General features: G+C 34.1%; 1 protein-coding gene across 2 annotated transcripts in view; it reads right to left on the reverse strand.

The window, feature by feature from the left end:
* Positions 1 to 920: 920 nt before the first annotated feature.
* The window catches only part of LOC136028410 (longitudinals lacking protein, isoforms H/M/V-like), a 203,602-nt gene continuing 188,136 nt past the window's right edge, over positions 921 to 16,386 (reverse strand). The window contains exon 12 of one of the 2 annotated variants that reach the window (XM_065706243.1): positions 921 to 1,275. In XM_065706243.1, the coding sequence (XP_065562315.1) occupies positions 1,049 to 1,275 (227 nt within the window). In that variant the 3' untranslated portion in view covers positions 921 to 1,048. The remainder of the gene's footprint in view (positions 1,276 to 16,386) is intronic. The other variant, XM_065706244.1, reaches the window with a different exon arrangement.

Consider the following 16,386-nt stretch of genomic DNA (forward strand, 5'->3'; position numbering starts at 1 on the left):
AGCTCACAGGGGTTAGAGGTTGGAGCCATCCTTGAAGCGCTCCCCCCACGGACGGAGAGAGGCATAGTCTTTACATAGCCAACTTTCAATAAAATTCAATTTTAATACAGTAGAATAAGGCTGAATTCATTATAACAAGCCTCATACGCTTCAAAAAATAGAAATAATAACGTTTCATTGATTCTCGTACCCTGGGTTCCCACTGATGCGATTTTACACAAAAACGGCCGTTTTACGTTATCCATCAAATTTCCTCCGTTTTTTGCTGCAATTTTATGCGTCATAGCTGTTCAACGGCTGCCTTGAAATATGTCTACTAAGCCATTTAAAATCGCATTTGTTTTTCTTCATTGAAAGCTTTGTAGAGCCATAAATTGCACGTAACTAAGAAATCAATCATGTTCAGAAGTTTTCCATTAATATTTGAAAAACAACATGTGGGTTGTTTCCTTCTAATACAAGATTTTGTTGCTCGAGGCCTAGGGACATATTTCAAGGGAAGTGGCATAGAAGATAAGAATTATATTTTTCATAAGACATAGTTAGCCAAGCTTAAAACAGGTTAGACCTTTGAATATTTTTCTTCGCTTCTAGAACTTGATTTATCCAAATTCTATGCATATGCTTTTTAAATATCTCATAATTATTTATATACAATCATAACTATATCATATTTATATCATCATATCATATAATATTTATATCATAATCATTTATTTTCGAGCTTCAAGTGCTGCAGTGAACCGTTTCAGTCTGAAATTTTCTCCGATTTAGCTCTATCCGCCGTCCGTGAGCCGTTTTGCTTAAAAAAAGATCGCATTAATGGAAACCAAAAGTTAAATGTCGAATCCGGAACTCTAGGTATGCTTTCGTTCACAATTATGTTGCTGCAATTTTCTAAAAACTATAAAACACTGCGATACAACAAACATATAGTATATTTTAAATTCAAGACATTGAAGATTTTAGCCAACAGGGAAATATAAAGAAAAAAATCATCTAAAAACATTAATAGATGCAAAAACTTTTGTTAAGTCAAGAAGTTGGATCAACTGCCATCTATTTTCTTATCTCTATGAGCACCATTGTTTTCAAGATTGTCATGAAATATTTGAAAACAAGGAACGAGACACAAATTGACTTGACACTCAGGGCAGCAGTACTTGGTTTTCCGTCGAAGTATTTTCATTGTCCCTGGTATTACGGAGTTCCAACAGTAAATACAACCCAAGGCAGGCCCATTCCGTTGAACTGGGCAGTGACCACTATTGGCAGCTATAGGAGAAATAAATATTTTAATTAAAAAAACAGTATATAAGCTCTATAGGGGTTGAGTAATTACTATTTTCCGTTCCCAGTGAGTCTCCAATAGTGGTTTTTGAAGCTACAAATTATTTTATTTCTTTTTTAATTATTATCAGTTTACTCTTATTTTTTACATTTATTATTTGCTTCGTATTATCATTTTAATCTAGATTCAATATTATAATCAATTAATAACTTAATTACTAACTAATGAAAAAAAAAAAAATTAATTAGACTTAAATTAGTAACTAATTACTTACGTAAATACTAACTCAGTAATTCTAAGTTAATAGTTTTATTTCATTATTTCTAAGCCATTTCTATCGTTTTACAATCACCGAAGTACAATCGCAATTGCTCTGGTCTATAAAGCCTGGAACTCTATTGCTCCATATGGCTGAAACATAAACTAGTAACTTGTATACGCGTGAGACAATGAACTTGACGCCTTTATAGGTTCTATAGCAAAACCTTATTAACTTGACGCCTCTATTTTTCTATAGCAAAATCTTATCATCATAAATGTTTTTGGTTAAGGACGGTCATACAGATCAAGTCCTACTTGTCCCTTTCTCCTTGCTAACGTGACAACATTAGCATACAAATACGCGAAATTTCCTTGTTTTTCAAGCTGGCGGACTGCAGAAATTCCGGTAAAATGATGTGACACTCAAAAGAAACACCCGAGGTCACCCATTATAATTTTTTTTAGTTTATGTGGCTAAACTATTTAGAATTGATTGAGCGGTGTTGCCACAGCTTGTTGAGCTTAAATAATAGATCCAAAAAAAAACAAACTAAAAGGCGGCCCCCACTTTCCCTGAAATCTTCGGAAAACTATTTAACTTCTCCTGTTTTGTGCCGGAGATAGAGGTGTTCATTTTTGATAAAAGTTGCATCACTAGAAAGTGCGAATTCTTTTTTTTTTTTCTATTAAACAGAGCAGAATCGTCTTTTTAAAGTTCAGGTAAGGGCAGTCCCTAAAAATATTGGCTAGCCAGCTAGCCAGTCTAAGATAGAAAAACGCTACAATTCACCTCAAAGGGAGTATCGTCTGAGCAATTTGGCAGCTTTGGGAGTTCATTGTGGTGCCACCCGATTTGATTGACAACCATGTCGATAAAAGTAAAATAAAGTTTTATTGTCTTTTCAACAATTTTTAAGGTACCGCGTCCTTTTAAGGGTTTACAATAAAGGCAATTTCAGTGGTAGGCTATAACTATTTCGCTAGTTAAATCTGAGGAATTTCTGGCTCTTTTCAGAGTCACCCCCCACACCAAAACACCTTAATTGCAAAGAACTATTGAGTTGAATCTGGACAAAAGCTATCATTTCCAAAACAGCGTCCGATTCACAAGGCTATAACTCTGAAAACGCGCTTTTTTTCCTTTTATTTTTTGCTTTAGGTACTATGGGCCAGGGTTCGCTCTGTCTAGATTGAACCTACTGCTGCATCTATGATTATCAGTGCAATTCATTCAACTAGGTTGATTTCTTTTTTGATTCTATCAATTTATCTTAAAGATTTCGTAGTTGCACACTAACAGTTAAGGAGGGGTGGGCATGAAGTCCCAAAGAGTGCAACTTATCACATTTTATTAAAGCGGTATATCTTTTAGATATACCTTTTAGATATATCTTTAGATGTAAGAAACATACAAAGTACAAAGAAGATACAGAACAATATCAGAATCCAAACAATTTGGATTAAGCCAATGGCCCAAAGACCCCCCCTGGTACGCTCAGCCCCTGTCCGTTAGTAATTTGAGAAAAAAGAAATCATAATCTGAAAGTCATTTCTAGCCAACCTGATCTGATTCCTGGAAAACAAAAATTCAGAAGAATTTTTTTTTTGATCCAATGAAATTAGAAGATAGAGAGACTTCCCATTTGAAAAAAAAATATTCAGTTCTACTGTATTTTTATTAATGCAGATAAAAGATAACACTCAAACTTACTTCTGTTTTCTGCGACGTTGTGCTATCAAGCAATTAAATAAAAAAAACAAGTTTTTTCAACTGAAAGTAAGGAGCGACATTAAAACTTCAAACAAAAAGAAATTACTTTGTATATGAAAGGGGCTGCTTCCTCATCAACGCCCCGCTCTTTACGCTGTAGTTTGACTTTTTCTCTCAACTCTACTTTTTAAAACAGTAAAAAATTTAGCGTAAAGAGCGGGGCGTTGATGAGGAAGCAGCCCCTTTTATATACGAAATAATTTCTGTGTTTTAAGTTTTAATGTCACTCCTTACTTTCAGTTAAAAAAACTTGTCTTTTTAGTTTAATTTCTGAACGTTTTTTAATCAATCCATGTTTTGATTTTGGCTCTCTGCAGAGGAATAATTAAAGCGAACTTTGCATATTCATTTTTTTTTTGGCTAAATGGGTGTCGTATAGTTTTGATGGAATGATTTTGAGAAAAAAGGAGCGGGGGACGAAGCCTAGTTGCCCTCCGATTCTTTAGTTACTTAAAAAGGCAACTAGAACTTTTAATTTTTTACGAATGTTTTTAGTAGTAAAAGATATACGTAACTTATAAATTAGCTTACGCAACGAACTTTTGTATTCTCATGTTTTTATTAAATATATGAGGGGGTTCACCCCCTCGACAGTATCTCGCTCTTTACACTAAAGCTTAAATTTTGTCCCAATTCATTAAGAATGACCCCCTGAATCTCAAAAGCCTTAGAATAAATAATTGAAATTACTAAAAATACTTTAGCGTAAAGAGCGAGGTATTAGGAGGAGGTGAGCCCCTCATATGCGTAATAATTTCTATTCGTTTTAAGTTTTAATGCTGCTCCTTACTTCCAGTTGAAAAAACTTTTTCATATTTATTTTTTCATTCTTTTTTCTTTTAATAATGCAAGAAAATCTTGCGCTTCCTTCAAGGAAATTTTCATCCCCCATGACGAATTCCTCGATGGAAAGTTCCTCCAACATATCCCCCACTTCTCAACCTCTCCCCCAACCAAAAAATCCCCCTGAAAACGTCTGTACACTTCCCAATAACCATTACTATATGTAAGCACTGGTCAAAGTTTGTAACTTGTAGCCCCTCCCACGGGAACTGTGGGGGAGTAAGTTGTCCCCAAAGACATAGTTATAAGGTTTTTCGACTACGCTGAATAAAATGGCTATCTCAGAATTTTGATCCGTTGACTTTGGAAAATAATTAGCGTGGGAGAGGGCCTAGGTGCCCTCCAATTTTTTGGTCACTTAAAAAGGACACTAGAACTTTTCATTTCCGTTAGAATGAGCCCTATCGCAACATTCTAGGACCACTGGGTCAAAACGATCACCCCTGGCAAAAAAAAAACGCATCCGTGATCTGCCTTCTGAAAAAAAAACAACAAAATTCCACATTTTTGTAGATATGAGCTTGAAACTTCTACAATAGGGTTCTCTGATATGCTGGATCTGATGGTGTCATTTTCGTTATGATCCTATGACTTTTAGGGGGTGTTTTCCCCTATTTTCTAAAATAAGGCAAATTTTCTCAGGCTCGTAACTTTTGACTGGTAAGACTAAACCTGATGAAACTTATATATTTAAAATCAGAATTAAAATGCGATTCTTTTGATGTAGCTATTGGTATCAAAATGCCATTTTTTAGAGTTTTGGTTACTATTGAGCCGGGTCGCTCCTTACTACAGTTCGTTACTACGAACTGTTTGAAAATTTGGGTAAGAACAAAGGGCAGGGGGTCGAAAGGATGGCACTAGCCTCAGATTTCTAGTAATTTTATGTTCATTCTAAGCTTAGATTTTCTTTTTATGTTGATGTAAAAATCCGTCTTTTTTGGCAAGGTAAAAGCCATGATAGTCATTTTCAGTCATATATTTATCATCACACAATTACTCAGTGTCCCTTAAAATTTTAAAATGGAAAGCCTCAGAAAGGAAATTTTCTTTTTCTCAGAATTTTACTCAATAGGCTACATCACAAAATCGTTAGATCAATCCTCTCCACGACCTAGTGTAATATCCGAGAACTGTACATTCCATCACACATAGTATACTCCACATTAGCCTTGTTAACCCCCTCCCCACCCATAGCCCATTTCCAGCATACGTGGTATGCGGAAAGTGACCCACCTCTTTGGCACGAGCAGAGCCTTGGATCGGGGACACCAAAAATATAGAGAGGACGGATAGGATTCTTTTAATTGTTTAACAAAGTTACATAAACAACACTTTCAAATTCTAGGCGGGGGGCATTTGCTTTCTTCAAAGAAAATACCAAAAAAGGCGTTTTCAAAATCTAAAGGGGGCGGTAAAATCTAGGGAGACTATCACCTCCCTGCAACCCCTTTCCCAGATTCACGCCCCTACATTGAATGTAAAGCTTAGTAAAGTCTAGGAGGCACAAGAGGCAAATTCAGAGGTGTATGACCAGAGGCAAAACTTTGAGTACTTGCTGGAAGTTCAGTATGCAATCGCTTGGACCAGTAAAGCCGTATAGAATTAAATACTTTTATATGGATTTATCAGGAAACAAACGAACTTGAATATTTTTCTGAAAATCATGCATACCCAGCAATACCCGATTTACGTCCAAATTATAAATAAGTAAACAACCAGTACAATAACAGGCAATTTTCCGGGAACACAAATGGTTTTGGTTACAAGAGGTTTACATTTGAGACAGTAACAAGAATTAGATAATCATACAAGAGCGGAAAACGCTTTTACCGCAGTATTTACCCATAACTCTAGGAAATCATTAATATTGTTCGCTTGTAAACACTCATTTCCTGACCGACATGGTCTGAAGGGTTGCCTAATTTCTGTCACTTGTTTGTTTAGCATCTGGAACACTGGAAGGACTAAGGGTATGTTCAGGAACGGCTATTGTTCTGAACTAAAGAAAAAGCAAATATGTGTATCCAATTTGTCACAAAGGAACATGTGCAATATCTCAGGAAACTAACGACATTAGATAAAAACTATAAGGGCATGTCAAACCAAGTCCGAAGACATTATAATGATGGATGTTAAAGACATTATAAGGATGTTAAATGAACATACCTGTGATATCTCAGAAAACGCTAGAGTATCAAGTTAAAACTTTCAGGAAATTTGAGGGTGATGTTAAACTAGATCAAAAGACACAGCGGCGGATCAAGGATTTTCCTAGTGGGGAGGGGGCATAATAGGTTGCTTCAATAAACTTGCGAACAAAGAAATACCCACGACAATTATGTGTGGTAGGTAGGTAGAGGAAATGGTTGTAAATTTAATCCAAAATTCGGTGAGGGTTTAAGTTCTAATAAATATGATGAGATTAAAACGGTATAAAAATACTGATATAAAAAATAGTAAGTTATAAATACCACCCCACGATAAAAAAATAAAAAGCTATTTACCATCTATAAAAAAAAATGATATTTAATATTTTCAGCATAATTTTTTGCATTTGCACTTCTGATCACTATAGCGAGTGAGTTAAGCTTTTTATTGAAAAAAAAAATTATTGGCCTCGAACCATCTTTTGGGGTCATGCACTCTTTGTGACAATTAGTATAGGTCGAACAATTTAGAATGTTGCCTAACTTTGTGACATCGCTTAGTAGCTATGATAGTGATGATGAGTGGGAAATGAGGATAAAGACACAACTTGTATATTCGCAAAAGATATATTAAATATTAAATACTATTCCTTTTAGGGGGAAACAAAAAAAAAAAAAAAAAACAGAACGAAGAGATAGAAATGAATAGGAGACATTTAAAACGAGGATTTTAAGTATAGGCATTAAAGCATTAACTAATCTCTGTTTCTTTTTAAAAATAGTATTTTAATAAAGTTTGTCAACTTTGACGAAATCTCAAAAATTTACAAATGAAAATTATAATTTTCATAACAACGTAGTGTATCTTTCTGCTTTTTAAAGTTCAATATATTTCGCTTAAATTACAGAATTTACAATTTTATAAAAAAGGATATTTCTCTATTTCCACCCCCGTCATATCTGTTTATTACACAGTCGAAGTTTACCTCAATATTTTGGTGAACTTTTATAATGGCCAGCCCTATCAGTCTAGAGTCCTGTCAGTTTAGAGCTCTTTGTTAGTATTTCCTCTTATATTCATCCTAAAATATTCGAATAAAGACCAAAATTGTTAGAAAAATAGGAACTCTATTAAAGATGCGTGTAGGTATGTACTTCAGACTAAGTATATGAGTCGAAATAAAAATAATTATGGGTTTGTTATCTTTGTATTTGATAGGTATAGATTAGTGATTTAAATTCTCAGGGTTTCAAACTGTGGAGATTTCTAATTAATTTGTTTTAATCTTGATATTTTCAGATATCCAATTCAAATGTTTAAATCTAGATATGTCTGTTGAGCAAAAAAATAGAAATTTGAAATTTGACTCAGATTTAGAAAAAAGTAAGAGAATTGTCATGTAAAATTTTGATTTATAAACAACTAATCGTGGAAATATGATTGGATGACAAGTATCAAAATAAGTATAAAAATCCTTAGCGGTATATATAGCAGTTTAGACAATTTTATGGACAAACGTATCCAACCCCTGTACAAAAAATAACTATATTTTGTGACTGGTTCGTATTGAGAAGGTGAGAAATTGTGAAGTAAGATTGCAGTTGCATTCTGTTTCCGTGGTTAACTCAAGTTGTGTGAATTTCCTTTTTTGTCATTTTTTTTTTGTTTTTGAATCTTTGAAAAAAAATCAATGCTATTCCACTTAATCAAACTGAGAATTCAGAGACCGATCTATACCAGCTAGACAAAAAATGAATAAACACGTAATTATTTGCCTTCTTTTATACCTTCTTTTATACCTTTTTATACCTTCTTTTATACCTTTTATACCTTCTTTTATACTTTTTTGCCTTCAATTTTTCGAAAATCCACTCTTCTCAAATGATTACTGCAAAAAGATTTAATCATTTAAATGATTAAATGATTACTCCTCAGAAGGAGTATTTTGCCTCATATACTTAGTTTTAAGTATATACTTACACAAACCTTTATTAAAGTTTAAAGACTATGGCCTTTATTTTAATGTTTTAGGATAAACAGAGGTGATTTGTCATATAATTTACAGCTTTAATTAGATGAAAATAGGCAGTAAAGTGGCCACCATTTGCTCGCCAAAATCCAAAATTTAAATTAATAATTTTTGCACTTCTCATACATTTACTTTCTATTACACAAATCCCCTAAAAAAACAACAATGTTCTAAAAACCACACTGCTTCGCAAAAAAGGCAAGCCCATAAAACCAAAAAAGACAGCCAAAAAAGTAAAAATATCAATTTCTTTGCCTCAGTGCTATAACAAGGCTTCAAAACAAATTTTTGACAGTAAGAAGAATTAAATATTTTGCTTTTCAGCCCCATTGTAACAGCACAATCCTGAAATATCATTTCGACAGCCTGAAGAAGTTAGGATTTTAAATTTCCCCTCCTTGTTACTACGAAATGAAGATTTATGCCTCCCGGTTGGCTTTTTTGGTCAAACAGACATATTCCCTAGATAAACCTAAATTTAATTGGAAATTTTTTGGTAGTAAATACTGTTGTGGCTGACAGCACAAAGTAACTAAAACCTTGTTTCAAGCTTGTTTGCAAAAAGAAACAGTCGTAATAATTAAAAACTTATTAAAAACTAAACTATTAAAGACCCATTACACAAAAAATAGCTTTCGTCCCAAACTAGAGCAGGCGGACCCAACCACAATCCATCACTACATTAGGGGGCACTCCCCCTGGATCCGCTTGCTTCCCCACAGTCCCCATGGGAGGAGCTAAAAGTTACAAACTTTGACCAGTGCTTACATATAGTAATGGTTATTTGGAAGTGTACAGACGTTTTCAGGGGAATTTTTAGGTTGGGGAGGGGGGGGGGGGGTTGAAAAGACGGGGATATGTCGGGGGGACTTTTCGAAGAAAATTTTCATGAAGGGAGCGCAGAATTTTCTAGCATTATTTAAAAAAATGAAAAAATAAATATGAAAAAGTTTTTTCAACTGAAAGTAAGGAGAAGCATTAAAACTTAAAACGAACAGAAATTACTACGCATATGATGGGCTCACCTCTTCCTAATACCCCGCTCTTTACGCTGAAGTATAATTAGTAATTTCAACTATTTATTCTACGGCTTTTGTGATTCAGGGGTCATTCTTAAGAAATTGAGACAAAATTTAAGTTTAAGTGTAAAGAGCGAGGTACTGACGAGGGGGTGAACCTCCTCATATACGTAATAAAAATTATGAGAATACAGAAGTTCGTTACGTAAGCTAATTTGTAAGTTACGTATATCTTTTACTAATAAAAACATACGTAAAAATTAAAAGTTCTAGTTCCCTTTTTAAGTAACCAAAAAATCGGAGGGCAACTAGGCCTCCTCCCCCGTTCCTTTTTTTCTCAAAATCGTTCGATCAAAACTATGAGAAAGCCATTTAGCCAAAAAAAAAAATAAATATGCAAATTTCGTTTTAATTAATCATCTGCGGAGAGCCAAAATCAAAGCAAGCATTGATTCAAAAACGTTCAGAAATTAGATAAAAAAAAACAAGTTTTTTTTTAACGGATAGTAGGGAACGGCATTAAAACTTAAAACTAACAGAAATTACATCGTATATGGAAGGGGCTGCTTCCTCATCAACTCCCGCTCTTTACGCTAAAGTTTTTTACTGTTTTAAAAAGTAGAGTTAAGAGAAAGAGTCAAACTTTAGCGTAAAGAGCAGGGCGTTGATGAGGAAGAAGCCCCTTTCATATACGAAGTAATTTCAGTTCGTTTTAAGTTTTAATGCCGCTCCTTACTTTCCGTTAAAAAAAAAACTTGTTTTTTATTTAATTCATATATGGAATAATTTATATTCATTTAAAGTTTTAATTTCAAGCTAAGCCGATGAGATACCTTAAAAATCATTTTGTAAGCCTTAGTTCCGCCAGCTAACGCAAATTATATCTGGGCATTGTCGGTTAAATTGTTTCTTAAATAAAATTGGGAAGCCTAGAAGTGGAGAATGTACTTGCAGTAAAAGCAAAACTTGTAGCCACTTTACTTCCCTTTTATTCTTTACAACGCTTCGGTTTGGAACTAGAACTCCAATCTCTATGAATTAATTTCCCTTTTTGTCTTAGTTCAGTAGTTTCTGATAAAGCACCAAGGAACTGTTTAAATAGGTTTTTAAGTTCAACTAGAAGACTTGTTTGATGTTTTTATTTGATTGTTACCTTTGATTGTGGCATTTAGTAGTTCAATTTATTCTAGTTTTTATTTTCAGTAGAAGTGAAAAACCTGTAAAGATTTATTCATTTAATAAAATTCATTCATTCGTTCAAGCTTCAGCGACGGCTGATCGTCTCCAAGGAGACTAGTTATCATCGAGCGTTGTCAATAATTTGGGGTTTAGCAGTAAAATTGGACTGAAAAGACAGTCAAATTCCACTTCCCCTTTTTGGGCGAGTTTGGCAATCAGAGCGAGTGGTACGACTGGTTCAGAAGCAGTCAATTAGCATAAACGATAGTTCCTTTAAGCTGATTTACAACACTTTACAACCAGATATGCTAAAGCATTTTTAGGGACTGCCCTTCCCTGAACTTAAAACAAAAAATCTGTTCCATTCCACCGGAAAAAAAAAATTCAAAATTTCTGATGATGCAACTTTCAATATCTCTGATACAACTCAGTAACTCAGTGTCTCTGATACAAAACGGGGGAAGTCAAAGGCTAGTTTCTAAGATTTTGGGGAAATTAGATTTTGGGCCTATAGTTATCATCGTTGATTTGGACCTCTTATCCAAGCTCTACAAGTTACGGTAACACCACCCAATCATTCCAAATAGTTTAGTCAAACAAACCAAAAAAAGTTTATAACGGACGGGATAGGGCATTTTAAAGTTATTGTATAGCCTTAACGTTCAATCATTTACAACCAAGGGGAAACTTCGGAAAACTCAATTACTCTTTCGAGGAAATTAGGGAAAAATCCAAAAAAGTTAGGGAATAATGGAGGACCAATGTCATAAAGAGATGGGTACTTGTATCATATAGCCCCTACTACTCAAGTTGTTCATTCGTTGACACATTATAGAACCGTTTTTTTTGCGTTATTTTCTTTCACCTTAGCGTGATACAAGACAAAGAGAAGTGGCAGAATAGATGGAAAATACATAATTCGGCCTATATATTTGCATATTAGTGGGAGTGGGGGTAAAGTATTTGGACAGTATGAAGTTAGAAAACAATACTTACTACATAATATACAGAATAATTGTACCTAGCAAATTAGGCATGCAGGTCCGCTATACTTTAACCCCTCCCCCTAATGTGCAAATATATAGCCAAAATTTGTTTCTAAGGTACTATATTTTTATCATACTTAGGTATATTTCATAAGGATTGAGCATCGGAGAAAAATCTTATAAGAATATTAGGTAGGGGCTATATTTTACAAGTACCAAGGGATGAATTCCTTTGACGGTAAATACGTTACGTAACATCCAGCTAACACTTATTCACTACCCGACAGTCCTCTAATCTGCCAGTATAATATTTATATATGGAAGATGATACAGGTTAAAAACTAAAAAGCGTAAATACATAGAGTAAGCAAACACAAAGAGACTGTTTAATTAGTTTCACAATGTTTGCTTTAAGTAGTAGCTCAAATTCCAAGTTTCAAAGAATATTTACGCACAACCAGGAAGCTTCTGTCAAGAGAGAAATGACCTTAGTTTGGATCAACTTTGTGCTTGAAAATAAAATCTCCCTGTTTATACAAATGTACCGTACTGCGCATATTATGTTAAAAAAGTACTATCATTATTACTATGAGCAAATTACCAAAACTGAATCTAGGATCTGGCTGCAAAGGCCTCCCCCCAATATTACAAAAATATTAGCCACAATCTAGGGGAGGGGGAGGGGCAAATGCCCCTCCTAATTGACACCAGCGGTAGAGCCTTAAAGCCTTCAATGATAGTGACGAGGTATCCATCAATCTTTTCCTTATTCCGAGAGCCCCACCATCAAGCTTCAGAACGGTTTGTGCAGCCATTACTCATCAGTCAAAAGAGGGAGTGTTACCCACCACTCAGCCATCACCAGCACTTGATCTTTAGATTCAGTACTAGAATGATAACTTCCTCCTGTCATCTCGGATTGTTTTTCAATTGATCCTTTCGTTCGGTGTTTCATGCATCGAGGGGAAGCGAGCCCCGGGCATGATTTCGGCAGCCATTACTGGCTTCAGTCCATCCAATATCGGCAATGTGTTACACAAAATACACAGCCTTATGGTAAGACACTGGCTACGAGGCAAGTGGTTGGACGGTGTGGTGACTGAAATTAGCAGAAACAGACTTTATTTGTGCCTCCTACTCTCAGGGGCATCCCAAAAAGGTTGTCACACTTGGCCCATTGAAAGAAATAACATGGGGTCTATTTTTGTCCAAAAATTTTATGGGAAGACTTTAGTTAATTTCGCTTTTAATGAGAAATACCTGTCGAAATTCAAACGGCAAGTTAATGATTTCAAGATCAAACCAACTTTCCTTTTATAGTTTGATTCCAATTACAACCATTAAGTATGATTATAGCTGTGGATATCCAACATTGTAAAAACATTTCTTCTTTTCCAGAATTGTGAAATACTTTCGCGACGCCGCGCCTCTTCGTGTACTGGAGGGCGCACTTTACATCGCGTCTATTTGCGCACTCCACCACCAGCGTCAGGTGTAAATAATTCTGGAACTGGGCAAGACTTAATAATCTTCGCCAAGTTATTTGAACCTGCCTGAAATAGACTTTGCCAAAAACTGACAAAAAAGAGTAATTTCCGATGCTTGTTGAAGAAGAAAGTGATATGGGTTAGCGGATATATTTCAAACAGAAAATACCTTAATTAATTGACCAAAGATCTCCAAATAAATCATAACAATTATCTTCTTTTGGTATATCAAAGCCAGGTGTAAAGGCACGTGTGTTATTCAAAATAAGCATGGCGAATGGCGTATAAAGAATAAAATGATGGTCTGATTTAGCTAAGAAGAGACATCTAGTCAAATACACATAGACCTATATACAAGGGCATATCCAGGAGTTTTGTTCGGGGGGGGTGTGTGTTTTATTAGAGGGTAGTGTTTCTACAAAAATAACCTTTAAAAAGGCATAACAATTTATTTATATGCATTTCTCTTACTTTTTACAAGTCGGACCTTTTTGGAGGGGAGGGTCTAACCTGGCAACCCCTGGATACGGCTTTGCCTATGCGATATAGAACTGAAAGTTCCCCTACCTCCCAAAAGATGAGAATATTAACAATTTTTCTGTGATTTACAAAATTATCCATAAAAATGACGTACTATTGTGACCAATTTGTCATCTCCCTCCAAAAGACGGACCTAAAAATAAATTTCTACCGACGTGTCTGGGTACGGTAGCTTATGACAGAAGTATATGTTAAGCTAGGCCCACGCTTACTTGCGGTAACTTCTGCTCATTTCAAGTTTTACATGTTATAGACTTTCTTCCTGCTCATTTTAGGTTTAAATATCCCATACTGTAAAAAAGAATTGTTTGAGATTCAACAAAAATTGTTTTTAATGTTTATTAACAACAAAATTGGAATTTAAACAACCAAAAATTGGCAAATTGAAAACTAAAGACCTTATTAGGATTCCCAGATCATTATTGAATTTCCAGTTTGTTGACAAAAAAAATGTTTGATTTTAAGATCCTTATTGGATTTCCATCTTGTTTGTTGAATTTCCTGTTTTTTGGATTTCCATCACTAGCGTTGTTCAATTTCCTAGGCCTATAGTCTAATATCTAGTTCTCATGATTCAGTTTCCCTTTCTTGTTTCTGAAGTGTCAATAAATACAAAAAAAAATTTATTTTACAAGAACAGAGAAATGCAACAAAAATTTCTCCAAGATAATATGACACCTAACCTAACGGCTGCACTTTTTCATGGTGGGAATTAGTGGTTGAACGGCGTTGTTCGTATTAATTATTATTAGTTTAATAATTAGTAGTTCAAAACGCATCCGTGATCTGTCTTCTGGCAAAAACACAATCATTCCACATTTGTGGAATGGAATTTTGAGGTTGAAACCTCTACAACAATGTTTTCTGATCTGTTGAACTTGGAGGTTTCATTTACATTAAGATTCATTTACTTTTCTGTGGCGTTTCTCCCTTTTTCGAAAATCAGGCTTCCTGTTTTCAAAATCCCTCAATCCATCAAAATCTCTTTGTTTTTCTGAGGCTCGTAGATTTGATGGGCGACATTAAAATTAAGGAAATTTATTTATTTGGAATCCGCATAAAAACACAACTCTTATCAATTGTTATCAAAATTCCATTTTTGAGTTTCGGTTACTATTGAGCTGAGTCGCTCCTTAATTTACAGATGAATTAGTGTCTTGTGCTTTTTTTGTTTTCTTTTTTGTGCAACATCTTCTTTTCCATTGATGGGTATAAAATACATTCATTCGTTCATTCAATTACAGCTTAGCACTATAATGCCCTATGAACTGTCTGATAAAACTTATTGGGCTAATGCCCTATTTTTTAATTAACCCTGTAGCAAACTAGAATTACAGTTTAGGCAGCTATCGAAGTATTATTCGTGCTGCTAAAGTGTAGTATTATAAATTGTAGAGTCCAGTTGAAATGTCCACTATTTTGGAGAATTCTCTTTTTTGGGGAAGCTCTTGGTTCCTTTACGTGTAGGCCTACGTAAAGGGCTGAAATACCCATACAGGTGTCTTCTTTCATTGGATATATTTGCTTACCTGATTATTCAGCGTTAGCAGCAAATTTATGGTAAATCCAGGCAAGAATTTTTTGAAACGCTTTTAGGTTTCATTACAAAAATGACGTTCATGGCAAAAATTAAAGTTGTCCCCACAAAAGGATTTTAGTTGTTAATTAAGAAAAATTTAATTCAGATAAAAAAACATTTTAATCATTATTGCTTTTAAGATTAGGGTAGCATCTTAAGAAATTTTCTACCTGCAGGAACTCACAAAAAATTTATTTTTAAAAAGCGATTGTAAAGTTAAAAGATAATTTCTGTACATAAATTTCTGCGTCTTAGTTTTGCAGACAAGTAAGTTAAACTCATTTAAAAGTAAAAATATATTCTCTTTTTAAATCCAAATTTCAATTAGCATCCGCCTTTTTCTGCTATTAAATAAAAAAAAAACAAGTTTTTTTAAATGAAAGTAAGGAGCGACATTAAAACTTAAAAGGAACAGAAATTTCTCCGTATATGAAAGGGGCTTTTCCTCCTCAACGCCTCGCTCTTTACGCTAAAGTTTGAATCTTTCTCTTAACTCTACTTTTTAAAACAGTAGAAAACTATTGAGCCAGGTCACTACAGTTTGTATCACGAACTGTTTGATAATTCCAGTGTTTGAATTGAATTTATACTGAACATATTACTTTCAATAGTCAAATTTAAAATGATATTCAAGGAAAACTATTGTTGAAGTCCAAACCATGTTGATTAATATAATCTTTTATGTTGATAATTACATTTTTTCTACTGAAAAGTACTTAAATCTTAATAATTTCTATAATTTGTGAGATTTCAAACAGCAAGTCAGAATTTTAACCGACAAATTGAATTTTTTTTACTTGATTAAAGGCCAACAAAACTTGTGTAAGAAATCTTTTTTTTTTTTTTTTTTTTTTTTTTTACAGTGCACTGTGTTGTTAAAGTGTTGTTATACTGAATATATGATGGTGATTAAATAAAAAAAAAGTTTTTTTCAACTGAGAATAAGGAGCAACATCAAAACTTAATATATTGAGAGTAGTCAATATATTGAGCTACAATTAGTGATAAGGCTATGATAAGACTACAATTACATTAGTGATTAGTGATAATTATTGAGCTACAATTAGTGATAAGGAAAGAGTTAAAAAGAGATGGGCAGAACATTTTGAGAATGTGTTAAACTGACATATAGAAACAGCAAAAGACAAAGAGGAAAATGAAAAAGTCTGTGATACCTTGGTTGCAAAGGAAGATTTGTCTTGCAAGGAGGAATTAGCGACATTACTAAAAAGATTGAAAATAATAAGGGT

Source organism: Artemia franciscana, chromosome 6 (genome assembly GCF_032884065.1).
Source record: "Artemia franciscana chromosome 6, ASM3288406v1, whole genome shotgun sequence".
Lineage (NCBI taxonomy): Eukaryota > Metazoa > Arthropoda > Branchiopoda > Anostraca > Artemiidae > Artemia > Artemia franciscana.